Source organism: Mustela nigripes, chromosome 4 (genome assembly GCF_022355385.1).
Source record: "Mustela nigripes isolate SB6536 chromosome 4, MUSNIG.SB6536, whole genome shotgun sequence".
In the NCBI taxonomy this organism is placed as follows: Eukaryota; Metazoa; Chordata; class Mammalia; order Carnivora; family Mustelidae; genus Mustela; species Mustela nigripes.
In genome coordinates, this window is record NC_081560.1 from 67,893,285 (window position 1) to 67,906,053 (window position 12,769).

The 12,769-nt window shown below is 39.1% G+C and overlaps 1 protein-coding gene and 1 long non-coding RNA gene across 5 annotated transcripts in view; one reads left to right on the forward strand and one right to left on the reverse strand.

Moving 5' to 3' along the window:
• Window positions 1–210: 210 nt before the first annotated feature.
• The window catches only part of DYNC1I1 (dynein cytoplasmic 1 intermediate chain 1), a 298,287-nt gene continuing 285,728 nt past the window's right edge, over window positions 211–12,769 (reverse strand). For all 4 annotated transcript variants that reach the window (XM_059396815.1, XM_059396813.1, XM_059396816.1 and 1 more), the window contains one exon: window positions 211–892. In XM_059396815.1, coding sequence (XP_059252798.1) covers window positions 782–892 — 111 coding nt within the window. In that variant the 3' untranslated portion in view covers window positions 211–781. The remainder of the gene's footprint in view (window positions 893–12,769) is intronic.
• Window positions 4,930–12,456, forward strand: LOC132015929 (uncharacterized). The gene is made up of 3 exons (XR_009403829.1): window positions 4,930–4,980; window positions 5,210–5,328; window positions 12,295–12,456. It is a non-coding gene; the product is annotated as an uncharacterized LOC132015929 (long non-coding RNA).

Genomic DNA, 12,769 nt, shown 5'->3' on the forward strand with positions numbered 1-12,769 from the left:
TGGACTGTGTTAGCTTGAATGACAAGTATCAGTGGTCAACTATATTTGAAATATTGTTAAAGTACCTAGAAATAATGGGCATTAAAATTCATTCCGTTCACTGCAACAAACCTCTAAAGATTTCTTGTCCTCAGTAGAACCGGCATACTGTGATTGTTATTTGGAACCTAATGTAACCTCAGCAGCAGCAGAGACAATGCAGTCCTCTCATTATGCACATGCTCTAGGATCGTTTATTTTAATGCTTTCAAATAAATATGTTCCATGCAGCACACCACAATAAATAAGGAGCAGCAATGTTCTTCTAGTAAATCCATCCATAACGTGAGTCACTATGTAAAACACTACATCTCAAGTCTTTGGCCCTGTACCGTATCACGAAGCACACCACATCTGCACCTAATCATATCTGGCTTCATATGGATTTAATAGGACTATGCCAGAAGTGCATGTAAGAACAAATTTAACCAGAGGTTTCCAGCTATTAAATACAGCTACTAAGTAGTTAAAAGGCAACAACTAAACCTGTAAAGCCTACACCCCCTCCCCCATTTTTTGAGACAGAAATATAAAGACCGAAATGCTCTGGTGAATGGCAGGTCAGTGGAAAGCGGGGTGGGATACATTTGGAGTACTTGGAGCAAAGCCGGCACAACAGGACACCCAAAATGTCTCGCAAAACTGATACTGAATGGACACGGAATACGAGTGGAACTGATGGCTGCAGCACTGAGTTCTAGAAGGTGAAGGTTGGGGTTGGGGTCAGGGTGGTTCGCTTCCACTAGGCAGATAACTCAACGGTGCCTTCCTCCTCACTGTCAGCTCTGTTAGCGCGAATCTCCACGAGGGTCCTGGCGAAGCGGGTCCATTCGTCATTGTGGGGGACTGCAAGCTGCAAAGCAAGGAAATAGAAAATGGTGAGCAAGTGTCTCACGGGCCAGGAAGCCTTGAGGCCCGCCTGACCATTCCTCCTGAGGCAACCGTCTCTCCGGTCTTCTTCCCGGCATCAGCCCTGAAGAAGGACAACCAACGGTAAGAGGATAGTGTCCCTCTCAGAAGAAAAATCACTTGTGGCATTTGTAAAGCTTTAAAAAAGCTTACGTAAACCATACCCTGACAGTAGCCAGTTAAAGCACTTTCAGGAATGAAACGTCATCCCAAGAAGACCAGAGTTAGAGCGAACCCAGCAAATACAAACTGCCCCACTGACGGGATGGAGAAATAACTGTGGGATTGCCTTTACCCTGACCCCTGACCCCTTTTTCACAAGTGTGGCTAATGCACTAAGATGCATGGCAAAAATGTACATATACGAAGAAATCTTACTATGAAATAATGATTTGGCTTTTTCAGCAAGATCTTCTGTTCTAAGTCCTTTACATGTATTAACTCATTCCTCACAGCAACCCTACGGAGGGCAATATTAGTATCTCCATCTTACAGAAGAAGAAATCAAGGCACAGAAAGACGAAATCATCTTATTGAGTTTGCACAGCTAACAAGTATCAGTGCCGGAGTTCTCTAGTTCCAGGCTCTGCTTCTCTAGCCAGGATGTGGACTGATTCACCAGAAAGGGGGCATTCTGTAATTTCCCAAATACTGTCTTCTTTTCTGCACAATTCAGTGAGGAGAAAACCAACCCCACCCAGTACAAATTACATGTATGAATTTTGTTAGCTGATTTAAAGAATAGTAGTTTCTTTACATAGCCTCCAAAGATGAATTGCTTAAAGATAACCATGCAAATGCTTGGAGTGGAAAAGAGAATTATTTGAAGATGAGAAGCAGGACCAAGTAGAATTCTGAATGCTTTTATAGAGAATAAAATTGATTTAGACTGTAGAGTGATTTTCTTGGAGGACTGCCCTATAAGATGGGGTAGCCCATCGATAGGTACCCAGAGTTACACCTATTCTATAAACATTAATAACAGTCACCTCAATAGACATTTTTGAAAAGAAGCAAAGAAACTTAAGTTTGTGATCAATTTTACAGCTGAAAAATCGCCCACTTCATATAGAGCCAAATGATTAGAACTTTAAATTTTTATTATAGGGATCATATCCTCAGATAATGTCTAAGACAACTTTTTGGAGGCTGGTACCATCAGTTGACGTATATCCTGCCATTAGTTTTCGAGCACTAAGGTTTAAACGTTTCAATAATAGAATTCTGGAAATGATCTTCAGGTGGGGCAGTAAGTTCTTCTACTTACTTTAAGAAATGTAGTACCAGTAAGAATTCTGCTTTGGTCATATGAATAAGTTTCTGAATGGTTAACTACTTCCCCAGTTATTGAAATGAACCTAAATTTCTCCTTAGGCAACAACGTAAGTTCACAATAGTATTGAATGACAGTTACCCCTTTGCTCAGTCCATTTTCCCTACTTTGAGCTCTTTTCCTAGGTTCCACTATTCTTTTTTCTCTTCAATTTTAGAAAATACTGCACCAGGGAAATGAGGCGTCCAAAATCAATGCTACAAAAAAGCGAACAAAAAGCACAAGCAGCAAAGGGTTGGTATCATCTTTATATGAAAGAATAGGCCCACTATTTTTTTCTTTTTCTCCAACTCCTCACCCAAGTCCTTCCAAAAAGAACCACAACACCAAAGCCTAGGGAGAGGCAAAGCCAACCACGATGGCATGATTATAACTTTTTCTCGTATGAGGTGAGAATCAAGCTGTAACTAAGGCACCTCAGAATTTCACATAATGTGAAGTATTGGGGAAAAGCAAGCCTTCCTAATAACACGTTATACAGTATGTGATACAGTGTAGCGCTCTAGGCGTCTGGCCCCTAAACCTGACACTGTATTGTTGTTGAAGAGGCACAAGTCTGAATTAACATGATGCCATAAAGTAATGCTTTATTGATAGCAACATATAGGAACTATATACTCAAACAAGAAAACAGGTAAATATGTTTTACGTAGTTTCATGCAGTAGGAATGGCAAGACCTTTAAAAAATGATACTGCTAAAGATTAAGAAACATTAAGGTTTGAATGTGTGCCCGGGATATCATTGGAGACAGAACTGAGTACCATTTATGACATTATAGTTTTATAGCTAACTTTTCAAAAATGAATTCTATTAAATTTAAATTTTTCTGATGAAAAAACAAGAAGTCCCTACAGTAGATCTACCTTTTCCACGGGGATGGGAATAGTAATACTATAATACCAGCACCTGTCGTAAGAGTTCCTAGTATTCTAACATATCTTGTCCTCTTTTTGATCTGTGAAAGTTTCATTGAGGTTGGAAATATTAGAAGTTAAAAAAAAAAATTCTACCAAGTATTTTCTTCTCTAGAATGTTTGCTTTGGTTCACAAACAAAACCACAATAAAAAACATTCCAGAGAAGAACACAATGAAAACACAATTGCTTCTAGAAACTTAAATTTACCTACCTCATCCTATTACACTTTCTCTTTTAGTTGGCTATAAAAATAACCCAAGGTGATTGTAATGTTAGATTTAGAAGGTGAACTGCACACTGCCCCACTTTTAGAATTAAGTATCACCATCAGGAAGCACTTTAAGTATAATCTTAGCTTGAATGTGCGAATGTGTATTCACAGGCGGTTTCCACACCCAAACTAATAATTTTTGGCATCTGAATTACTTGTAGGTAAGATCAAACAGGCGTCCTACCAAACAAGAAGACCACTCCTTTCACTTTGTGTCTGCGGCTGTATGTGGCATCCATTTGGAGAGAACTGTCCTTCTCATCCTTGGCACTCCTGACTTTTGTCACCTGGTTCTCTCTGATTGGCTGCAAAGGAGGCTTAAGAGCATAAACTTATTGGAGACTTTCTCTAGGAGACTTTTAATCCAGTAATACCTTAATCATGAAGTAGGAAGATTCTTTGTCCATGTTCCTCAGTTAAAGAATAAGACTGCTGTCGTGTTCCTCTGACTAGCACACAAATGTATTTAGTCAGTGGGGACCGGGTACCCACGCTATGCCTGGCCCTGTGCTAGGGATTAAAGGGACAGCACTGAATAATTTTGGCACATGATGACCGTGAACAACAAGCAAAAATGATCATGTTTTATTGGGTCAAAATGTGTGAATACAGGCATAGATGTGTTTGTTGTTGTTGTTGTTTTTTAAACTTCACCTACATTCCAAACATAAATAGCCTGAAATCGATCTTCTTATAGTGACAAGTGCAACACTTCTCGGTGTGGGTTATGTGTCAGGCAAGTAGCAGGGAAGCAAATGGCACGTTCATGCAATGGCCTCAACATCTCCTTGTGTTTCTACCAAGGCAGTAAAGGCTAAATCTGGAGCAAAGTAGTTCAGGATAATTTTCTAGCAATTTCCATTTCACGATAGGAAAAATACTCACACAAGTTTTTAATCGTGATGAGTAAATTCAATTGATTAAAAAAAAAAATAGAAGCATTGTGAAGGAAATCGCTCATAGTGATAGCAAGGGACTACCATAAAGAAGGGCTTCTAAAACTTGTCCAGTATTGCACTGAATCAGAGTGGATCTGGAGACATTTTCTGCCTTCAGATTCATCTGCCAGAGTCCACATCCTAGGTCAGGGATGATTCAGATTTTCCCACTGCTTCGTGGACAAGGTGCACCAACAAGCCAGTTCACCCCCCCACTAGAAGAGTTCTAATTTTTGCTAAGTGTATAAATCGTTTTTATGCCATGAGCACTCAGAGCTCTGATTCCTGAGATAATACAGTCGTGGTTCTAAGAGTGACGACCTATTATAGATATGATATGACCCTATTTTTACAGCCAAGGGAACGAAGGACAAAGATAGTTTCTGAGGTAGCAATTTGGCCCTAAGGAGGAGGTAAAATGAAGCTCAGATTTGGACAGGAGACTTAAGTCCTGTTCTCATCCTGGTTACTGGCAATGGTTGGGCACTTAACCTCTCATTGCCTCAATTGTAAAATGGGGATGATGGTGTCTGACCCATTTATCAACAGAGATGTGAAGAGGATGAGAAAGGTAATCTAAGGGAAGAAAATACTATGAGTTCATCATGGAATAGTCATGCGTTCTTTTTCTTTAAAGTGTCACTCAGATTGAACATGTTCCTAAAAACGATCTCTGTAAGTGGCACACATTATCAGTTCAATAGCATTTTGGTGGTTCTGTTTTTATTTTCTTAAAAAATTAATTCTGATGTTTACCACATTAGGACATTAAGGAACAAGGCACGGACCTCTTTTAACAGGTGGGGAAGAGAAGAACAGGTAGCTCAACGATTTGCTGAGGATCACATGACCCTCCCCCCACACAGAGGAGCCCCGGGCTTCAGGAAATGGCAGCGTACCGCCCCAGAATGCCTGGCAGGTAATGTGTTTTGAATCACCTGCTAAAAGATTCTAAAGATTGTATTTTATCTTCTAGGATTCCTGGGAGATAAAAGGTCAAAAGTAAAAAGCAAAAGTGTACAAAAGTTGTGGAAAATTTATGAAAATTGATTTTAGTCCCCTCCTTCCTACTTCCGAGGCCACATGGACCTGCTTCCTCCCTGCCTGAATGGAAGGGAGGGGGCCCCTAGCTCCTGCCCAGCCTCTCCCCCAAATAAGTAGTTGGCCCAACCGCCTGGCGTCCAGCCTGGGCTTCTCATGCACTTAAAGGGAGGCAGAGATTGCAGAATGACTGCATTCTGAGAATGGGGTCAGGGTTGACTTTCTCCACCTCCACGATCGGCCAGAGGGCAGTTTCCCGTCCCTGCTTTGCACTTATCTCCTGCGTGTGCTTATGAAAGTGATGTTTTAACATGTCTGATCATAATTTCTCCATGTGTGAGAAAGGAATTTTGAGACTCATCCCCAGGACTGCTGTAAATAGTAAACAAGCCCCCCCACCCCCCAAAAATATGATGGGCTTTTAAGCACAGTGCTTGGCCCATTATAAACCCCATGGAAATGATGTTTTTTCTTATTTTTCCTTAATGCTTATTCCCTTCTCCATTATTTTTGTTATTTTGGCTTCTTTTCTTTCTTCACATTTTCTCCTTTTCACCTATATAGAGCTGCATTTTTTTTTTTTTAGAAATATTCTTTATTTTTGTTACATTTGATTTCTTGAAAACCCAAGTAATTTCCTAAGTGGTCCTACTTCTAATACTAGCCAAATTTCATGAGCTGGATATGGGGGAAGGGTTCTTTCAGACCCCAAGAAAAATTCCGTCAGAGTACTTTTGATTGCTCATTAAAAAAAATCAAATTTTAAGCACAGTTCTTCATAAATACAAGAGTACACACATATGTCAACAGATTGATGCATATTTATCTCTCAGATACGGCCAGTGCAGAGTTCCCGAGGTGTTTCCTTGGTAGGGCCCTTTCTGCAGTGGGAGTCCACATTTTTAGCTCAAGTCCTAAGGCTTTGTAACCGCTGAACATGCTGTTAAAAAATCAAATGACTTTTTATAACCAGGGTTAAATACACAAATATCATTCATGTGTCCCTTTTTATAAGCACATGGCTAACAATTTTGAACAGTCCACAGTCAAGCCTCCCTCATTTGTTAGTAATTTTAAAGGGTTTATAGTACCTAGCAGCTGATTTTAAAAAGCTGACTTATCTGCAGTGACTCCTACCAGCTCAAAGCCGAGTTCTTTACAGTAAAACTGTCTCAGGCATTGTTTATATAAAAGTAAGTTAATTAAAAAAAATCTTGGACAATTATTTGGAAATTTCCAAATTATTGGAAATATTGAAAAACTATTCGGTGATTTCAGTTGGTTTTTCCAATATATTAAACGTGGCAAGCAAATAAGACTCCAGATTTCCGAGTAAGCACTCCATGGATGTATATTTCATCAGCATCTTTGAAATCTTTTCATCAAACCGAGTCGTTAAGAAAAAGTGTGGGACGCTATGTTAGCCATGGATGCTGAACACATACAGGACAACTCACCTCCTGTACCTTACCTATTTGCCTAGGAATTAAAGTTTCCTATTAAAAAGATATCTTACGAATTACCTTTTCACTTAATACGCATTGATTTTTGTTGTTGTTAATGCATTTACAGAAACCGTGGAAGTGAATGTGGGTTTCCACAGAATGACTGCTAAACCCCTCTAAGCCTTAAACAGTTTTTTAAAAGTGCCCTTTTTAATGCCCCCCCACCCAGTTCAGGAGATTGTGGACTTACTGGTATACAAATACACATTTGTGTTGAGAGGAAGCCGGTATTTCTTAGGACAATTCCCTTTGCCACACACACAGATGGAAGCGAAGTGGGAGGTAGCAAGCACTGAAGCAGCCGCTGGAATGAGCAAGCTTACTCGCTCCGCATAAATACAGGCCCCACTGTATTTAACTCACGGGGGAGTCTAACAATGGATGAAACCACGGACCAAAATTCCAAGCCAGAGTGCAGTGTGCAGAGGGGTAAATGCGCTGCAGTGTTCTACCACAAAAAGATACGCTGTGTGGTAACTTAGCATTTAGAGCCCTTCTAGGGAAGGCTGGAGGGAAGGGTGGACGTCACATTAGTCTCCACGCTGTAGCATCTGCCCTTCCCAGTCAGTACGATAAAATTTCTGTGAAATTTGGCAGCACGCAAACCTACAGTAGTCTGATGAGATCCGACTATTTTTGGTTAAGAAAGAAAGAACCTATTTTATTATAAAATCCTATCTAAGGGACCTATCATCTACCCGTGAAGCTGCAGATCTCTCTGCCAAAGTTCTCTTCCTAGGATCTTTAAATGAGTGGTTAACTTTTATAGCATGTTTGTTAGAATACCACTTAAAAAAAAAAAAAAAATTCATTACCACCCAGTTAAGGAAAGAAAGGTAAGACATAAAATCAAAAGTAAATAGTAAAAAGATGGGTCTCTCTCATTCTCAGTAAGCCAGAAAACATCGAAGGAAATAATTTATTTTAAATACTATTCCTTAGGGAAAAAAATGTTCTTCATGTTAAAATTTAGCATTATAGGAAGCACAACAAAATTCTGGAGTTCTATCTATGGAGGGAAAAAGAAGAATCACAGCTAAACAAGAAAGAGTTAATTTACTAAGGCCTGTGATGATCTTGTTCACATTTGTATGAAAGCCTCATCATCCTCTCTTCTTGAGAAATCTCTTAAGTGTAATTTTTTTTCCTGTTATTTGGACCTTTCTAGTCCTCTGCCCAAAAGATGGAAAAAGTGCTAAAAATATTGGCTGATGGACAATAATGGAAAATAAACTTTGTAAACTTCTATTACCACTCTTTTTCCATAACAGAAAAGATCAGGAAAATGACAGGGGGACGACAAAGGATGTGCTTGCTACTCAGGCTGCTCTGTCCTATTAGCTGACTAAACCCAATCCCCTTTCCCCTCCTGATACTATTAACTATAGGTTTTCTAGTAAATTCCTAGCAACCACTGCATCTAAGCAGTTTTGACAAAAAAAGAAAGCTTATTGCTAAACACCTTAAAAACATTTACTAAGGTAATAAAAGAAATGTCATTCCCTCCTACTGAATGTTTGGGCATAAAAGAGGTATTTTTATAGTGTAGTTCATGATTTACCATATCTATAGTGTCCAAAAAAAGCACAATGAAAAGGAAGCATTTTTCCAGTGGTTTGACAACGATTTGAATCAACTGTTAGGCTTTCATTACTCTAGTGGCCAACTGCTCACTCTGAAAAGCGCAGGAGGGTGAGGGACTGGGATTGGGAACGGGGAAGGACGAACCTTCTTTTCCCCATATATTTTCTGTATATCCTTGTCTGTGCAAATATAGTGAAATGGATTATTTTTCCTGCCCATCAATCTGTTGCCAGCTTGGAGGCTGCACTGTGAATGCTTCACACGATTCAGCATTCCCTTAACCTTCAGCTTCCCTATGTGAGACAGTGATTCCCCCAAATGTGGATGGGGCGTCTTTTCTGTGCCGGGCCAGGTCATCCTGGTCAAGCAGACATTCCGTAAGCATCTACCTTGCAAATGTTTCTGTGGACGTGGCAGTCTAAACATTACAAAAACCTTACTGAGGAATGTGATTAACCCAAGGAGGGCTGCCAAACTCAAAACAAAACAAAACAAAAACCAAAACCAGTTTTTTTCTAAGTCAGAAGGGTGGCTGGTTTTTAGGCGGCTAGAAGATGTTCACTTTTTACCTATGGGTCCTGAATACTAAGACAAAACTAAAATATTTCATCTAAATGTTGAGAAACTTGAGCGTGGCTGCGAGAAGGAAGATCTCAAGGAATGGACCGCTGATGAGTTTTATCTGCCATCCTAAAAAGGGAGTGCAAAATTTCTTCAACAAGGTTAAGCTCTGATATTTCCTAAATGATAAATAATTCATGTTTTAAAATGTAGAAGATGTTCTGAAAGCTGACATTCCCCGAAATTCATGCAAAACTTCTTTGAAATTAGAATAGGATGATTCATTCACTTCCTCACGTTGCAAGTCCAACCAATATAGCATATAAATATTTACACGTCAGCACGCATAAGCAGACACGCGATTCCGTAGCACACACACTCCTGTAACCAACAAACAGCCCCCCGTTTCCGTACAGGCCAGCGTTAATCTGGCCTCACAGATCACTGGAGCAGTTTCATGCTCAGCTGGTCTAAGCTGTGATTTGAGGCTACTGTTCTAAGCAGTAATTTTTCAAGATAAAATTTAGCAGTTTTGAAATTCTAAAACTAAACACAATTTTGTCAGCCATAAAAAAAAATTTAACACTATAATTAATGACTGCTTCAAAATCCCAAACTGCTATTGAAGATGACAGTTTGAAATCACAGAAGAATCATAAAGATGATTAATTATACAAACTGGTACTTGTTTCAGAAGGTTTATATTCATAGGCCATTTATCACCAAAATGGGAATATATGAATTTCATTGAATATTGCAAATTACTATGCACACATTAATTTGGTTTTTATAAAATTAGATATTAGGGTTTTCTTTTCATTGAATCAACTTCTCCATAATACATAAAAGTCAGAAGTATTTTCTTATCAATCCAGGAAAAAAAAGTGGTTTGAAAAGATACTAATCCTATAAATTCATTTTTACAAACTAATGTACCTGAATAAGCACAGTATTTATATAATAATTAGTTTAATTATGGTCTTTTACATATATAATTGCCAAAATGAAAGCCACTGCTACTACATTCACTATAAGATGAGTAATTATAACGTTAATTGGAATTAATAGCGTTTTTCTTTTTCTGTTTTAAATTAAGCACTTTTCCTAGAAGACATCAAGTTAATACTAAAATTACAATCCTACATTTTAACCAAATTATTTAATTTCAAATACATGTAATTTATTATGACAAGGAAATGGATTAATATATTATTTCAGAGTAGCTTATTTTAGGCAATTATATTTATTAGCACCCCAAATCTGCTCAAATAGGCCTTTGTGCTTTTGACTCCACTGCACAGTGTTGTGGCTATGGCAATAAAAATTCAGGTAAAAACTGAAAAGTCCCATTGAAAATCCCAGTGCTTTGTTTTTGTGTCATCAGATGTCTAGATAATTAGCGACAGAACTAAGTATCTGAATGTTTGGGCACCACACAATAACTTATGCCAAAGTCTTGGCTTTTCCAAGAAATGTTTGGCATCTGCTAAAGAAAATAATATTGTTTATCCACTGAAGAATAAAGCCAGCACTTGCAAAGACCTTCGAGAATCTTGGGGTGATTTTAACTGCACTTGGGGAAGCTGAGCCCAGCCCCGCTCTCTGTTCCGGAGGCCACCGCAGCTTGGCCGTGCTATCGCGGTCGTCCTCAGCGGGGGCTGCTGGCCTTCCCAAAGCACAACAATTAAATGAAGTGATTTCACATCCAGTTCTTTCTCATTAAGGGACTCTCACTTGAACCCCCAAATCACAGTGTAACTTTGCATTTTGTGTTCTGCGCACCCCTTCCCCGTGGAGGGGGATGACTTACACTCAGCGCACAGACTTCTCCTGGAAAACGGATGCAGGTCCTGTTCTACTGCAAACAAGAAGGAGTTCACCAAGGCAAACGGTTACTGCCTAAGTGTAATTCACTTAAAAATCAGAAACGTACTGTATTTATTTTGTGTCACTCAAATTCTTTTGAACTCCCTGCACTAACCGTTTATCAGATTCCTCTATATTGAACTGCTCTTTAAAGTGCAGGAGAGATGGCTCATCAAATCTCTTTCTTCTCTCCGTCTGCTAGCTGCCTAGGAAGCTGCTGGAGGCACTCTTCAAGAGTCCTTGTACATTATAGCTGGACCGCCATTCTGAAGTGTCTATCGCCATAGGCCCTTTTCCCTGTTGGGATCCTAAATAAACTGTCATCCTGATTTTTCATTTCCTCTCTAAAGTACAGTCAGGTGAACATTTAAATCATGCTTTACCTTATTAGCAGGTACCTGTGATCTCTCATATTCACCTGCCTTTTTCCTTTTCAAGAATTTTTCAAGACCCTTTTAATAGAGTAACAGATGCCAACTTTACTGTATTTACTGAAATCTGTAATTAAATAACTGTTCTTCTTTTAGCCCCCAGCCAGTCGTGTGAACCAAGTGATGGGAAGTGTGGCCCCAGTAGCGGGTTACGCTGTAACAACGAACGCATGCTCTCTTAGGCCATCAGCGAATGGGACAAGCAAACCAGTAGAGCTAAGGGAGCTGGGCTTTAGTTGTCTCCTCAGTTCGCTTTCCAGTTGCCATTTTCTTTTCCAAGTTCTGCTGTAAGCTGAAAATGATTTTGGAATTTTATCATTTGACTACTGTAGAAATATAATCAGGGATTTGAAACTTATGTGTATTTATCACAACTGAAAACAAAATCTTCCCTGGAAGAGGTTAATGGAAAAAGAAATAACAGGAGGTGGAGGATAAACTGCTTCTTTCAAAACTGGAGCTGCAAACAGCATTCTAACTAATTCAGATAAGCAGCAAACATAGTTGTTAGGGGATATTTATGACAGCCCATCTGTGTGACAGCACCGAAGCATTAACAATAGCAACGGGCTTTCTAGAAAACACATCTGCAAGACAGACAGGTAGATAGGCTGACTATCAATCATCGGGACACGTGAATAATTCTATACTCACTGGCCCATGTGCTATTAAAATCAGCTCCATGTATATATAGAAAAGCCTGCTATTCAGTAAAGGAGCCATGGCTGTGAGTAATTCTTATTTTTAATCTTTAGAATATGTGTGTTCACACATCATTAAAAAAATCCAACAATGATTAACAGCTCTCTCTGAGTGCATTTTGAAGCGGCATTCACTCACCGTTTTCGGGTTATATTTGTGGTTAACTTATGACTTGTTATCTTATCCACGTTTCAGTTAATTGAATGGGATCGTGTAACCCCACAGCAAACAGACTGCATCCCACGGTGTGAAGAAGAAGAGCCTCAAAACTTATTCAGGAGCTGAGCCCATCTTTAACTTCACATCTTAGAAAATGTAAATGGTTCATGCAACCACTGTCTATTTTAATAACTTTGAAAGTGCACAAATAGAATAAAAATTATAGCCAAGTAATAAAAGGGGTCTTCTCTTTCATTGAATTCACATAACTTCCATTTATGCTAATAGGAGTTAAGCACCTGCTTCGCAAAGAAAATAGACCCCTACCTGTGAAAATAAATGTGTACACTATATTTTCCAGATACAGTGCTGAAATCAAACAACCAAAAATGTGTGCTATATAAACAAAGCATCATGTGGCCTACCTGGAAACATTGCTGTTTTATATTTTAACCTCATCAGTCACAGGCCCCAAGATATGACTCATGCCTTTGCCATTTAAATGTAACAA